This window comes from Fistularia commersonii, chromosome 11 (assembly GCF_037954325.1).
Source record: "Fistularia commersonii isolate RoL2024-O1a breed Wild chromosome 11, RoL_Fcom_v1.0, whole genome shotgun sequence".
NCBI lineage: Eukaryota > Metazoa > Chordata > Actinopteri > Syngnathiformes > Fistulariidae > Fistularia > Fistularia commersonii.
Genome location: NC_141294.1, coordinates 14,400,218 through 14,416,197, shown reverse-complemented (window position 1 = coordinate 14,416,197; position 15,980 = coordinate 14,400,218). Strand labels below are relative to the sequence as shown.

At 43.0% G+C, this 15,980-nt stretch overlaps 3 protein-coding genes across 3 annotated transcripts; 1 reads left to right on the top strand and 2 right to left on the bottom strand.

Annotated features, from left to right (window-relative positions):
• The first annotated feature begins 18 nt into the window (after positions 1 to 18).
• proser3 (proline and serine rich 3) lies at positions 19 to 7,690 on the top strand. The gene is made up of 14 exons (XM_086155175.1): positions 19 to 100; positions 191 to 260; positions 374 to 471; positions 554 to 744; positions 838 to 968; positions 1,358 to 1,431; positions 2,921 to 3,006; positions 3,843 to 3,976; positions 4,077 to 4,312; positions 4,405 to 4,835; positions 4,906 to 5,053; positions 6,901 to 7,072; positions 7,340 to 7,421; positions 7,575 to 7,690. Exons 3-14 carry the CDS (start codon positions 379 to 381, stop codon positions 7,621 to 7,623), a joined length of 1,827 nt encoding a protein of 608 aa, XP_086011301.1. The 5' UTR covers positions 19 to 100; positions 191 to 260; positions 374 to 378; the 3' UTR covers positions 7,624 to 7,690.
• Positions 6,331 to 9,633, bottom strand: hspb6 (heat shock protein family B (small) member 6). Its single transcript, XM_086155218.1, has 4 exons — positions 9,447 to 9,633; positions 9,218 to 9,382; positions 8,105 to 8,227; positions 6,331 to 8,027 (listed from the first exon to the last, which is right to left on the bottom strand). Exons 2-4 carry the CDS (start codon positions 9,371 to 9,373, stop codon positions 7,869 to 7,871), a joined length of 438 nt encoding a protein of 145 aa, XP_086011344.1. The 5' UTR covers positions 9,374 to 9,382; positions 9,447 to 9,633; the 3' UTR covers positions 6,331 to 7,868.
• A 1,320-nt stretch (positions 9,634 to 10,953) lies between these two features.
• Positions 10,954 to 12,904, bottom strand: psenen (presenilin enhancer, gamma-secretase subunit). The gene is made up of 4 exons (XM_086155219.1): positions 12,806 to 12,904; positions 12,407 to 12,504; positions 11,724 to 11,828; positions 10,954 to 11,554 (listed from the first exon to the last, which is right to left on the bottom strand). The coding sequence occupies exons 2-4, from the start codon at positions 12,465 to 12,467 to the stop codon at positions 11,415 to 11,417; spliced, it is 306 nt and encodes a 101-aa protein (XP_086011345.1). The 5' UTR covers positions 12,468 to 12,504; positions 12,806 to 12,904; the 3' UTR covers positions 10,954 to 11,414.
• Between the last annotated feature and the right edge of the window lie 3,076 nt (positions 12,905 to 15,980).

Genomic DNA, 15,980 nt, shown 5'->3' with positions numbered 1-15,980 from the left:
CTGACGCGGAAAACGGACCTCGGTTCCAGCGGTGGTGTTTTTCTCCTACTGTCATGTTCGTCCAAAAAAACAAAGTTCTTTCTGCCAAAAAGTGGCATGGGTAATGGTTTTTTGTAACGGTTTATTGAAACGTCTAGCGGTGATCTTTACATGTATTATTTCGCGTAATAGGCATGGTGACTTTCTTTAGTTTGCGTCGTTGCTTCGGAGGACCTCGTTCTTCACCCCTGTTAAACAACAGAAGAAGAAGCAGAACCAAAGTTAGTCATTCCAGTTGGAAGATCTAGTAGTAGCTCTGCACCTCGTACATTTCTTAGGATCAGCCTTGACAAATGTGACTAACAGTTGTTTCCTCCTGCGATTTGCACAAAAGCTGTCATGAAACCTGCGCTCTCGAAGCCGAAACCCTGGCAACCGGCATCAATAGTGGGGAGGACGCCTTCTCAGCAGGCCAAGAAGAAGGGACAACCTGTAAGGTTTCAGCTCTAATCACGATTCCTGACGTGTGCACTCGTTCTTTCTTAACCTTTGCTTTCACCCCCTTCCTCTCCAGAGTTTGAGTCCTGTGCGTTCACGCCAGCAGGAGAAGAGTGACCGGCGTCCGGCCCCCAGAGGTGGACAACCTCCTGCCAGGGTTCCCCGTCAGAGGAGCCCGGCTTCGTCCGGCGTGGAGACGCCAGCGCGATCTGCAAAGAGCCGAACGTCGTCCACGCAGGGATCTCAGCGGGATTCGGTGACGGCAAAGTATGCTTTGACCCTCCCCTGTTTTGTATTAGGCCGTTGAGGTTTCCTGGAGATCCACAAGCTGACCATCCAGGTTCCTCCACTGGTCCTCAGGCACGCAGAACGCCGGCGGTGGAGTCGAGAGGAACGCAAGGAGGTGTCTTTTACTCCTGAGGAGAGGCCGTCTTTTTGGTGGAGCACTCCTCCATCTCCCAGCTCAACACCAACTGAAGCTACACATGAAGGTACAATCCTAACTGCAAGCCACGCGTTGTTGTTGTTGTTGTTGTTGTTTTCTTTTTTATGATTTGATACAAGCTCTTCATTTGATTATCAAAGATCAGGAGTGAGTCCGCGTTACATGTCCTGGAGATAAAGTCAGACCAAGATGGGCAGAGGAGAGGTGGTGGAGATCTGGGAGGAAGGATGCTGAGGTTGGAGCAGGTTTAGAGGAAGACCAGAGAGGAGGTTTATAGATGGAGGAGAAGAGGCCAGGAAGCTAGTTGGCGTGAGAGTGTTAGATGGAGGCAGGTGATAAGCTGTCGCCCCTGAAGGAAGCAGCCCAGAGGAGAGGAAGAACAACAAGGAGATGTTCGATCTGTGTGAAATCTGTTCGTCTTTTGTCCTCTGACAGATGAGAAGCACCCATCTACTGCCGCAGGTCGTCGGCTCCATGAAGTTTCTCTCCCTTACAGCCCAACGCGGAGCGTAAGTGTGACCGTGGATGAAATGACCGTCCAGGCCCGCTACGCTGCACCTGCGGTGCAAACTCAAGGCCCGCGGCCCGAATGTGGCCTGTGAAAACATCTTAAAAAGTCAGATTGTTTTAAAATAATTAAGTCAAACGCGTGCGTTGAGCATAAACTACATTTCCCACGATTCATGCCGATCATGTTCCTCGGGAGGTGACGGCATCCCCGCCATTAGATCTCAGTGAATCCACATCGATGCCATTTTCAACAAGTGGCATTGAGGAATACAAATGATCCCTAAATGTCCAGGGAGAGAAAAGTTGCTTTGAATACATGTTTGCGCTTCAAGGAGAAAAAGCGGTGTGTCTTTTGTGTCCTGAAGAAGAGTCTGTTATCAAAGAGTCCAATCTACATCTGTATTTTGACAACAAACAGGGAGCTAAGTATGCTAAAGTTAGCCTTCCTGAAAAACGACAAATTGTCCCAAGAATTAAAAGCTAGCTTTGAAACAGAGCAACAAGTAAACATCATTTTTTTCACATCTATGCAAATACATATGTAGCATTTTGGATTTGAATGAGTCATAAATTCAGAGTTATGGTACATTAAGGCGTAGTTACATTTATTTTGCATTACATTTGGTTACATGTAGTTACCTTTACACGTGGCCCTTTGAGGGGAACCATTATGCTGACGTGGCCCTCGGCGAAAATGAGTTCGACACCCCGATTTAGGTATTTTTAAGAAATTGGCTTTTTTTTTTTAAAAAGGGAAAACAGGCCGATGTTCCCCAGAGACCATGAAAATGCTGTTATTTCCAGACTACTGCGTGCAACTGAATATAAGCTGCACTGGCTAGAAATAACTGAATAAATCTATGTGTCCACATATAGACCGCACTTGTCATAAGCCATGAGATATTTACACACAAACATTTTTATAACGTTTAATTACCAGGTAAATACATACCGGTAACATCCACAAATACGCACTACCAATGTATTTTTTCCAAATACTGGCTGTAACAGGGCTGATGAAAAAGATGAATAATAAATAAAGTCCATCCAAAAAGTCTTCCTCCGCACTAAAACCGTTAAAGTCGTCTTTTTCGGCCTCGAAATTGAACGGCCTGGGAATTTCACGGTTATTTAACCGGTCGGATGTGACCTGGCTAATTGTTTTGGCGGCATGAAGGTCATTATCCCAAAAAACAAGTCCATAAATCAGCCGCATGGTTGTTTAAGTTGCAGTGTTCAAAGCGTGTGAAAAAAGTAGCGTCTTTTAGTCCGGAAATGAAAGTTTTTAAATGGCAGCCTAAAGTTCAGACACTTCGTAAATAGTAAGCTATTTGGTGCCCCCTTTTTAAACTGGAAAATCTCAATTCAAGGTGTTTTTCAAGTAATAACAGAATAATGTATCACAAAAACAGCCACATGCAGAGGATCTGTTTCAGGAAATCATTTGTGACGGCTCATCGGGATCCTTACTTGCTCTTTGACCGGCAGATTTCATCGGACACTTCCCAGAGCGACTCGGAGGATTCGGAGATTCTGCAACTTCAAGACAGGACGGGGCGACTCCTGCGGAGAAGGTCTGATATTGTTTCCGGTCATTTTCCGTTCAGGACTCGTCTGGCAAGTGTCAAACACACGTGTCAAACTCGAGGCCAAAAAAAACTATATGTGCCATTTTGACACCTAGTATGCTAAAGTTAGCCTCCTAGAAAAACAACAAATTGTCCGAGAATTAAGAATTGTGCATTTGTTTTTGTCCAATTCTACATCCGTCATGCATGTTCTTAGCAGCTCACAATTGAGAGAGAGAGATGAGAACAACTTTATTAATCCCGAGGAAATTGTTGTGCCAGAGTTTCAAGTAAAAAAAAAAAAAATTGTTGGTGGTACTTATCCTGTTATTCTGCCCCTCTCAATTCTGACAAAAATGAGTGTTGGATGATATTTTTCTTTACTCACTTGGATAGTTTGATCATTGATGAAAGGAGTAATGTGAGTTTCTTAACTTAAACAAAAACATTTATGTTGTAACAGCAACTTGTTAACGTATGTTTTTTCCATCCACGCAGATCCATATGTAACATTTTGGATTTGAATGAGTGATTTAACAGTAAGGACGAGTAACATTACATTACATTACATTACATTACATTGCATTTGGCAGACGCTTTTATCCAAAGCGACTTACAATAGAGGACATAGGGACTGCAAATACACTTGCAAATACACGATGCACAGGAAATATACAGAACAGTAACATTTATTTTACATTACATTACATTTTACATTACATTTGGTTCCATCAATACTGTAATATGGTTTTGTGCGGCCCTTGGAGGGCCACCGTTGTGCTGATAAAAGGAGTTTGACACCCCTGGTTTAAACGGTCCGTTACCTCCGCCGACTCTGACAGGGAGTTGAGTGGCAGCGACGGGTCCATCCCTGTGAGCTCAGAAGGTCTGGGACGCTCAGATTCCTCGTCTCCAGTCGCTGCTGACGAGCCGGCCCGGAAAGCAATGATTCCCGGTTTCTTAAAACTTAATTCCGGTAAGATTTGACAACGAAGCCACGTTTTTACCGACTGTTCTCTCACGAGTGAGACGTACTCCAGCGAGAGTTCGCATTTTGTTTTTTCTGACGCTTAAAGGGAAGGCCAGGTCGGAATCGGGTCCGTCTGCATCGTCCAGAACCGGCGTCTGCCCTTCTATTGTACCGCCCGCGAATCCCGAAGAGGACATTTTGTTCCAGTGGCGTTTGCGGAGAAAGATGGAACTGGCCAGTGAGTTTTCTCACACCCAGAAACAGTCCGCTCTTCCCGGCTCTGCATTTCTTTGCCAGCGTCCCGGTCTGCAGGTCTACACCCCACGTGGACATGTTTACAAGGTCCTACTCGTGCGATCTTTCATCATTTTTCCCCCTCTTTTTATAATTCGTATTCGTTTTTTAACTTTCCTTTTCACCGTCGGCATCCACAGGAAGGCGTTCGACCCGACGAACCTTCGCAAACGCAGAAAAGTGACGCCCTGGAAACCGGAGAAACCCGCCGAGCGTCAAATCCGCCCGCGGTGCCGAGCTTTGCCTGCGGTTCTTCGCTCCCTCGTCCACCAGCTCGCTGCTTTTGTCCCTGCAGATGTGCACCGTGCGGTGTTTTACCGTGTCACGTCCCCTCCTGTCAGGCCGGCACGCAGCCGTGCATTTCACGCGGCCACCAAGAACTCGCCAACAAACAGGACGAGCCGGGTCGTCCGTTTATTCCCTCCCCGGCGGCGTCGAGAGCTGTGGAAGCGGACGGGCCGGGTCACGGAGAAAGATCTCAGAGGAGTGAGAAAGAAACCCAGACGAAGGATTTGGAAAAGAATGAACTCAAGACGACGACGTGGAAAAGAAAGCAGAGGAAATTAACACGGTAAACGATCCATCCGGGGAAGCGTTTAAACCCAAAGCTGTGCGACTAAAAACACTTTGTCCCCCTGTAGAGACACGGAGAGCAGAGATCCTGCAGATGCAACCGATTCCACAAACAGGAGTTCCGCACAGGAGAGAGTTTCCACAAAGGAGATGCAGCGACAAGAAGGATGCTCGGAGGTCTCGGCGCCCTCCCCCATCCACAGGGCCTTAGGACAGGTCAGTTCCTCGGCGTGTTTTTCCCATCACACCCACCAAACTGTCAGGGCTTCTTTGAGGTAGAAGACAGAACATCAGGTAGAAGGAAAGGAAAGGCGGAGGAGACGGTGGTGAGATGATCTACAAACGCTGAGAATGACCAAAAGACAGGAGAGGCAGAGCTGGAGGTGGCGGAGATGAAGATGGTGAGGTTCTCTTTGGGAGCGACCAGGATGGAGAAGATCAGGAATGAGTCCGTCAGAGGGACGACACATGCTAGATCAGGGGTCGGCGACCTTTAGCACCCAAAGAGCCGTTTGGACTCGGTTTCCACGGAAAAGGAAACACCGGGAGCCGCAATTACTTTTTGACGTCTAAAATAAAGGTACCACTGTATATATGGCTTTTTCTAACCATTACACTTTGGATAAACAATTATAGTGTGTTGCTTATGAAATCCACAAAGTGCTTCAGAGAAAATTTTATTTTATTTATGTAATGAACACATTTTGAATTCTTGAAAAAATAATAACGGGTAGCCCATCCTTAAGGGCGGTCAACTTCGGTTAACCCCGAAGAATGAAAAGAAAGGTTTTTTTTTTTTTGTTTTTTTTTTTTTAATTCTCTTTAATAAATGCGTTTTTTTTTTTTTTAACTTCTTGAATTGATTTTTCCTCAGATCAGCTTTCTGGATATTTTTCAGCAAACGCTCTGTGTGTGTTTTTGAAATGTCTCGCGACTTTTGACTTTTTATTGTTAGCCAAATGCAAATGAATCTGCCCAGGCATCATTAAATGTTCTATTTTCCCCCAGATATTTTTCTTTTCTTACATTTCCCCATATTTTAGCCAAACTGGGGTTGAAAGCCTCGACAAATTGACGGGCGGGTATACCCGCTTCCGCGAGTGCGACGTTTATTTTGAGCGTCGAAAAATGATAAATATAATTTTATTTAGATATGTTAAGATCACAATAATCTTCCAATTTAGAAAATTAAAAAAAGAAACTAACACAAATAAAATTCGCTATTTCGCTATTATTTTATGCTTCATTTCCATAGAAAGCGCCTTCTTTCTGGGTTCACCCCTCGCTCTCTTAGGGCCCATGATGATTATTAAAAACAAATAAAACACCAAATGAGCACAAAGATATGAAATAATAAAATGAAGCCACACAAGCGATAGCAACACGATACGAGATATGTGTGCCGACCAAGTGGCCCAGGGAGGCGGCGGCAACTGAAATTTGCCCCAATCGTGCTTTTTATCTTTAAAATAATTCATATTTCAAGTGATTCGTATCTTAAGGCGCTGCTGTATAAAGAAAAGGTGGAAAAACTGTGTATTTTATTTTCAAGCATCATTCCAGTGTCGTGGCCGATCCAGCAGGGAGTCACTCAAATACTTCATTTTGTCCTAAATGGTATCATAAGTGTGACGCAAATGCATTCCTACACAAATCCGTAAAATAATAGTTTGAATAATGGTGATTTAATATTTCAGTGGATTCTTGATGAGATGAGATAAGAACAACTTTATTTATCCCGAAGGAAATTATTGTGCCAGAGTTTCAAGCAAAAACAAACCAGTAATAGATAATAGTAGGAAGGAGGGAGAATAAAAAATACAATAAAATATAAATTGTTAAGGCTATCAAGTGTTTTAAGGCCTTAAGTACAATGATTTGAAGACTCCCTGCGGCTGAGGGAAGAAGAATTAAAAAGTCTGATAGCCTCAGGTAGGAAAGACCTCCTGTGGCGTTCAGTGGAGCTCCTTGATGGTATCAATCTACTTATCAATCTTCTAAAAGCCACTTGCAGTGCGATAAAAGGATTTTAAAATGGATTAATCCGTGCTTGTCTTCCGCAGGTTGTTTCCGAGGTGTTGTTCCCTCCGCGGAAAGCGTCCGCCTCGCCGCCGCCGCCGCCGCCGCCCGTCTCCCCTCCGTGCAGCTTCTCCACGCCGCGTCAGCCTTCGGCTCCTGCCGGTCGGACGGCGAGCTCGGTGGAGATCACCCGCCAGCTGCTGCGAGAGGTGGAAGGTGAGTCGGCGGTAAAGGGCGCCCGTTTTTTCCCCCGGAGTTGGTGGAAGGTTAATAATCCTTCCTTAAATAGCTCCCATTCTCCACATTCCAGAATCTTTTTTCAGCGCCGTCTATAATCGGTCCTCCCGCCGTATCCCCGAAGTCATCGCTTCATATTGGATTTCAAATAACAGCGAAATGATGAGGTCTCCCCGTTTAAGCGCGCGCTAATAATATTTCGATATCGGCCTTCCCTTTCTCACGTTTCTTTCTTTTTATTTTCAGATTCAGATGAGAGCGAATTCGAGGACGACCCTTTGCTTCAAGTCCTCCGCAAGCAGAGGCAGCGGGTGAAGGAGCAGATCGGGTAAGAACGTGGAAGAACTCGCGGATCTCGCTTCGCTTCCGAAGGGACGTCCGTTTCAGGGGGAGATGAAAAACATTTTAGTTTTAATTGATAAACGTCCACTTCCACGCTTCCACGTCCAGAAGACTAACCGGGTGAATTTCTCCTTTTCAGCGAGGTGGACGCCGTTCTGGATGAACTGGTTTCCGGGAAGTTACTTTAAATGAGAAGCTTTTGTTTTTTTCAAATGATTTTTTATACAGAAATAAAGACATACAAGCAATTTGAAATGCTTGAATTAATCACAGTCACAATAAGAGCAGTTTTGAACAGCAGAGTATTTACAGGGAAGCGTTACACGAGCAGCGGTATGTACAGGCCTCGGAGGGAAGGGAATATTAGCCCAAAACCGGTGTCGTCCGGCACAGCTGGAGAAGATATTCAAGCGCCCGTCGTCGTCGTCGGACGTCAGGCCAGGGATCTGGAGCTCTTGGTTTGCAGCATGGGCGCCGATATGAAAAGGACGCCGTCCGGGGAGATAGCGGACTCCAGAGCCATGGTGTCGACCCCCTTTGGGATTCGGAAGCGGCGGTTAAATTGGCGCGTCGTCAACCCGGGCCCGTCCCTCTGGGAAGACGGAAAGGGGAAAACGTCAGAGGGACCCGATACGCTTCAAGGCGGATGCGTAAAATGCGAACACACACCTTTTTCTCCTCGTGCCTTCCCTGCACTTCCACAAAGTCTCCTGTCACCTTGACCAGAAGGTCCTCCGGCATGAAGGGCTTCACATCAACTTGGACAGTAAATCCGCTGTCGTTGCAAATCACCTGTCATTCGAGCCAAATGACATGAAAACATTGCATTTGAGGTGAAAAATGGTGCAACTTGTAAGTTTCTTGTTGGTTTTTTTTTTTTTTTTTTTTCCCTTACTCTTATGCTTTTTTTTAGATGATCAAAAGCTGGAGGATTTAAGGTCTTTTGGCACTTAATATAAGATAAATTTATTGATCCCCATAGGGCAAATAATTGTCACAGCACTGAAGCTGTTTTAATGTCATATAAATATAAATAGAGACAATTAGACATCCACAAATAAATAGACAGCAGAGAGAACAACAACATCATCGAGTATAAAAATGGGGAAAAAAAAAAGAAAGGGTGAAAATAGACAAATAAAACAACGACAACAAGGATAGGAACATAAAAAGTGACAGTAGCAATGAGAAAAATAGGCAGGATGTGAAAAATAATGAGGGATGAGAGTGATCTCCAAATACAAGTAGGTTCGCAAAGAGAAGGAATCAGTTGGATCATTAACATCAACAGCAAAAAAAGTATTTACGGTATTATCCATTATCTAGTATATATACTGCTCAAAAAAAATAAAGGGAACACTTGAACAACACAATGTAACTCCAAGTCAATCCCACTTGTGTGAAATCCTAGTGTCCACTCAGGAAGCAACACACATTCATTTGGACTTGTTTTAAGGACATTACATCAAAGTTGGATCCGCCTGGAGTGTGTTTTTACACTTTAATTTTGAGTGTGATTCCTAATCCAGACCTCCATGGGTTGATACATTTGATTTCCGTTGATCATTTTGGTGTGATTTTGTTGTCAGCACATTCAACTGTGTAAAGAGCAAAGTATTTCATAAGAATATTTCATTCATTTAGATCTAGGATGTGTTTTTTAAGTGTTCCCTTTATTTTTTCGAGCAGTGTATTATCTAGTATCTATAAAGTATCTGCGAATCTGTTATTTTCTATGTGCTTGGAAAAGCCGACTAAATGAATGTAAAAATCGGGAATCACCTCCGCCGAGCTGTTATTGTCCATCTCAGGAATGAGTAGATGCTTGGTCCAGTTGCATTGTCCGTAAGTCCCGTTCAGCCTCGGAAGAAGGGGGCCTAGAACCTTCTCCCACGAGATCCCATCCACAGGGAGAGTGGTCGGCAGGATGAAGTCCATTTCTGATCTCTTTAAAATGGAAAAGGGGGTTTCGTTTCGGGCGGAGGCCGCGGGATGTCACGTTAAAACTCACCTCGGAAGTCCGTTGAAGTTGCCGAAAGGCTTTGTGCGGCCGGAGAAGCGTGCAGCTCCTTCTATCCCGGGTGGGGAAGGCGTGGGAGTCAGACCTCCGAGCCGCTGCCGGACGGCACCGCTAAGCTCCCCGCTTTATAGCGGGGTTGCATAATAAGCCAGGAATTTCTAGCGGGGCACCTTGCTTCTGTTATGTCCCAGACAGGCATACCCTTGGGGAGATGTCCAGTCCAGCCGGCAGGACGCTGTTTTGTTTTGGGGAGCGACACAGCTGTTGCGGCCTTACGAGTAATTTACGTGAAAGCGCCGGGGCTGAACTGTTTATTTTTAGGGTAAACCGCACACACACACACACACACACACACACAGTGTGCAAGGTACAGTCATGTGGCTCATCAGGGAACTGAATGTAAGGGGTGTCAGGAAGGTCCGTCCAAAAATAAGTTCAAAAGACGGTGGTGACCCTCAGAAGCCAAAGTCTGGGATGGAAAGTGACAGCGGGGTGGCGCGCACATGCAGCAGCATGTGGGCTAACCAGCGGCTTCCTGATCAGTGCTCAAATAGCATTTCACTTTCTATATTACGCAATTGGGTTTTTTTTTTTTTTTTTTTGAAAGTTTCAGCTTCTATCAAAAAAAAAATTCAAAAAGAAATCGATCAATGCTTACAACGGTGATTGTGTCGGAGGCTGCTCGTGTCAAATCTCGAGAAATGAAAAGCTAATCCCTGGAATCGGCGTTAAATGGTGTTGCTGATATCCTGCTAATACTGTTCACATTTTCTATTTTTCTTTTTGGTAGCTATCCAGATTCACAGTGGGCAGCAAAATAAGGATTTCTTCTAGGGAGAAACACGTTTCCAGACGTCTTAACTCATAATAAACCGTGTTTCAGTGGGCAGCTCGTAATTCCCTGCCTTATATGTCAGCGAGCCACTCGCACAATAATTACAGAAGAATCCCAGTCGCCGGTTTACATGGCATTTGCACATAACCGGTGCTGCACGGAAGAGATTTATGGCGCCGGCACGTCAACGTCGGGCTCCAATCGGTCATCTAATATGACACTTGCTTCGGGGGCTCGCCGAGCTCCCAGAGGTCACAGCGTAATTGGAAACTCGCAACACTTGTAAAAATAAAATTTATGAATCACTTCCTCCGGGAAACTATACAAGGACTGTCCGTGCCGGAGCGCTCGGCCACGTTCCGCCCGTTAGTAACGTGGAACCTGTCACCTTTCAGCCGAGCGACTAAAAATGGCACTGATTATGTTCTGACTCACAGGAGGGGACATTTGGGAGATTAAGCTATTGGGTTTCACAACAGGCGCCAGTGATTATCCAGACTTTAGGAGACTTCTGTTGCAGAACAAAACATTAGGCAGGTGGTAAAGACACAATGAGACGGTGAGACACGATACAGAAGTGACACATTGATTCGTAGCTCCGGTAACCACTTTGATTCCGACATTTGTTCCGGCCGTTACTCGGAGATGGAAAGCATACTCTGATTTATGGAACGTTTCTTTTTATTTATCATTCACACATGAGTAAAAACAGTGTTCACACATCATTCGCATCCACAGGAACCGTTTCAATAAATGCTGTATCATTTACATCTCTTCAAAGAAAAAGTGTTTTGTTTTTTTTGTGTTTTTTTTTCATTGTTTGTAATTGAATTTACAGAACCAACCTGAATTTTTCAAGCTCTGTAATTGGGACTGGTGTTAGTTAGTGTGTGGTATCATTGTTCACTACCCAAGATTAATCTACATTCTCTACGGCCAAAGAAATTTCACATTTTCTCTTTTCTGGCCCAAATTTATTGCGTATAAATTGCGTTTATCTTTCAGAGACAAATGGGACGACTGTGAACTGAATATGTTGTGGAGTCGTTGAAATATGTTTTAAAGACAAAAACAATATCTCAAATCATGGAAAAAAAAAAAAAAAAAAAAAAATCTACAATGTTTTAGGGAGTGCCCAGCGGAATTGTAAAGGAGAGGTAATCCCCCATAGCGCCCCACTCTGCTCTAAACTGCTGGAAGATGGTGATCCATGTGGTGAGTACGGCGACCCACAACAGCAACCCCAGACCGGAGCGTTTCACGTCTGAACAAACACAAGAAACATGATTAGTCCACAGATTATATTGGTCACGCTCTTATACCTTCATTTAAGCTTGATTTTAGGTTATTTTCTGGTAGCACATTTATTTTGTATTAAGACGTTATTATTTTCAGTTAAAACACCTCGGCTCATTGTCAGTCTCAACACTCACATGTTTTTATCTGAGGCTGCTCAGTGTAGGCCGGCTTTAGAAAAGCCTCACGAAAAAACCAAACCACGTTGACAAGCCACAGGAATGGAAGAAATGCAAATCCCCCTGAGGAGTGGAGCAGGAAAATAATCATACAAAAGGCAATTTGCTGTACCTATGTTTGTTTGTCTGGTTGGGATTAAAGTGTACGATTTGTTTCTCACTGTTATTATATCACAGACTATCTGTGTTATTAGCATATTCAATGACGGCCGTCGTTTGTTACAGACTGTCCCGACTGGGAACTGCACAACAAGGGTGGATGGATGGGTTTGTGACACCTTTGGGTAAAACCATTTTATTCTATCGTTCTCAAATTCTGCCTGATATAAACTACATTTTCAATTTTATTTTATTACATTGTCTCAATTTAATTGCAATCATCCTGTTCATACTGTTTACATCGGGCTGCAACGGTATGTTTATTTATTTATTGCCACTTATCTGGCTTCACTGGACAGCAAAATAAGAATTTCATCGTCCAGGAAAACTGTTCTTACGACAATAAACACTTTGATTCTTGAATTTAAAAAGTTATGACAGGGTTGTGCGTGTGTATTTTCTAGTAGCAACAAGTTTGCTTTTGCGTTTTGGGAAAAAACAAAGTGTCAGTTATACAGTATACTTTCAAATATTGCTCTCACCTAAATAGTATTTTCTGCACAGGCTAAGTTTCTCCTCGTTTGGCAGTCGCTCCAAATTCATGGTGGCTTTGAGATCCGCTGCAGAAAGGAAGGGTCGCCTGAAAACACCAAGAGATGCGGGAAAATAGATGCTATTGGTGATTTGAAGTCGGACACAGAAGTGGACATTTGAAAAGTAAGACACAAAGTCATGCAGTGGCAAAGGGATTTAAACGGTTCCTGATCGAGTGCATCTGATGTTTAACCAGGTGACCTGTGATTCAATCTCGACTAGCGGCTCGTTAGCTTCGTTAGCTTCCCAAAACAACAGGCAGAGAAAGTAACATCGAGCGAGCGATTTCCGAACGAAAATAGTCCGTTGGGTTTTATACTTAATAATGACAACATGAGCTCACATACCCTACAACCCGAAGATAAGGCGAATTGTTTACAGAAGAATACAAAACAATACACTTCCTGCTTCTTCGTCTTAATGGGGCGACACTTCCGCTTCCGGTTCTTCTTCTTCGTATTTTGTTTTGTTCGCGACACAGCGGCCACGCGCCAACCGGAAGTGCGTACCGCCCCCAACACGACCGGAGCCAAAATGGCGACGTGACTGGGTCACAAGGGATAATAACAATAAGAATTATTATTATTATTACACTACTATAACCGCTGCTGCTAATACTACTACTTATAATAATAATAATGACTACATTTAAACATATTTTAAATATGTTTAATATTATTTTATATTATATATTTACATGTTCTATTTGTATTATATTATCTTATACTCATATTTACATATTTCTCAGTCATATTCATATCACCCTTTATGCCATCTGCACTACGTATATTACTCGTCTGTCTATTTATTTTTATTCCGTACATACTCCGAACCAGGTTCTCATTGCGAAATTTCACTGTTGCTGCACGATGACGATTAAAAATCTAGATCCTTCTTAAGTCATAATTCTTGATGTGTAAATTGTACACTATAATTATTTTAAAGTAATAAAGGCTCAAATGATATCTTGACAAAATGTCATCGAAAAGAATGCTTTAGAGAGTTATAATCGCTTTTTCAACCCGTTGAAAGAAAAAATACCTCGGTATTTAGTTGTCTGACTATTTATATTCAACTGACCTCTGGGATTGCGGGGATTTCTGTCAATCGGTCAGCCTTTACGTTTTTCTTTTGCTAAAAGTCATAATGCTGCCGTCGACTGTGTTGCAACGTGGAGAGTCGTGTTTACAAGTACAATTCAGGTTATTCTTTTTTTGTTGCACTTGAAGTGATATTTCCGTGGGATGATTCCCAGATTTAAGGACAGAAATGACTCTCTGCCCATCCTTCTCTAAGCTTTGACAAGGGAACTGTTTGACATTCAACTTTCTGTGAGGTAATCAATGCTTCAAGCATTTTGATGACACTAATGTCATTGCCATATTCCCCTCACACACACTGCTAGTAATTCACATGTATAGGTAGGGAAAAAGTTCAATTTTTTAGGTGTTGATTATTTTTCTACTAATTATGCACGTCCTGTCAGAACTAAAAGTCTTGTGAATTTAAGATAAGATGGACTATTGAGCCCATGATGGGGAAATTCAATTGTCACAACAGTATTATGGGGTAGAAAAGTGTTGAAACAATAATAGAAAGACTATGGGAATAAAGGATATCGAGACAAATAAACAAAGACTATGAACAGTGCATGTAATTGAATAAAAAAATATAACTACAAAAGTAAATAAAAGAAATGCATTGTGCAGAGAATGGTTATAGGAATAACAAGTGTACTTTAGGTGATGTGTCGAGTAAAAATGAAATGATAATAAGCAAAGGTGTCCTGGAGAATGTCTAAATGTAATGTAAACATAAATGTACAGATGAGAGTTTGCTCAGTGAAAATAAACGGATTTCTTGATGTGTTCATTTTGTGGATCTTTGCAAGAAATCCACATCAGCTAGAGATTCAAAGATTCAAGATTCAAAGCGTTTATTGTCACATGCACATTGTAGAAACGTACATTGAAATTCCTACTTTGCTGTCCGCAGTGCATTTGGATATGAAATGAGAGAAAAAAGATAAGATATGCCTTATTTATCTCCATAGGGGAAATTCTTTTGTCACAACAGCACAACAATTACAGTATCAATAAATATGGATATAAATATAAATAGAGAGACAATTAAAAGACAACCAGAAATAAATAGACAGCAGAGTGAACAACAAGGATAACAATAGAGGACAGAATGGGGAAAAAAAGGCAGCAAGGGTGACAAAAAAACAACCAAAACGACAACAAGAAGGATAAGACCATAAATAGCGATGACAATACGAATGAAGTGAGACCAACAAGGATAAAAATAGAGTATAAATATAAACAATGACAGTAAACATGATTGTAAATATTATAAATATGAACATTGTGGTGCTGCAACCAGACATTCGAGTGCGGGGAGGTGTGCAACTCACAAGGTGCAGGTGCAAGGGTTGAATGAAACGTGCAGATGAGCGCTGCACGAAGATGGATAGGATCAGGAAGGAGTCTATCGTGGGAACAGCACATGATAGATGTTTTTGAGAGAAGGTCAGACTGAGACGGTTGGTTCATGTACAGAGGAGAGATAGTGGGTTATTCACACATTACATTACATTACAGTCATTTAGCAGACGCTTCTATCCAAAGCGACTTACAAAAATTGCAATTCAATAACCGAAAGCTCCAGAGGTCTGATTGTCACCGCTGGGGCACAGAAAAGGAGGGAGTTGCAATAAAAGAAGCATCAACATGAACCCCAATTGGTAGACGGATGCTGAACGGTGAGGCGACAGGGAGTGGAGATCAAGAAGCTGGAGGATTTCAGGTCAACTGTCCAGAGCAACGGAGAGTGTGGAAAGGAGGTAAAGAGACGGGTCCAAGCAGGTTGGAATGGGGTACTATGTGATAGAGAACCATCGGCCAGAATAAAAGGAAAGGTGTGCAAGACAGTGGTGAGACAAGCAATGATGTATGGACTAGAAACTGTTACAATGACGAAAAGAGAGGCATCAGAACTAGAGGTTGCAGAGATGAAGATGTTGAGGTTCTCTTTGGGAGTGACCAGGATGGAGAGGATCAGGAAGGAGTCTATCAGAGGAGCAGCACATGTAAGATGTTTTGGAGAGAAGGTCAGAGAAGCCAGACTGAGATGGTTGGGTCATGGACAGAGGAGGGATAGAGAATATATTGGTAGACGGATGCTGGAATTGGAGCTGCCAGGCAAGAGGTCTGGAGGAAGACCAAAGAGAAGATTTATGGACGTAGTGAGAGAGGATATGAAGGAAGTTGGTGTGAGAGAGGAGGATATGGAGAATAATGTTAGATGGAGAAAGTTGATTCGCTGTGGCGACACCTGAAGGGAAAAGCCGAAAGAAGAAGAAGATACTGGAATTGGAGGTGTAGAGGAAGACCAAAAAGAAGATTGATGGACGTCATGAGATACGATGCAGGGAATAGGGTTAGCCCAAAGCTCAAAAGAAGAAGATGCACGCAGTATTGTCTGCAAAGTGCAAAAAAAAAAAAAAAAAGAAAAAAAAGT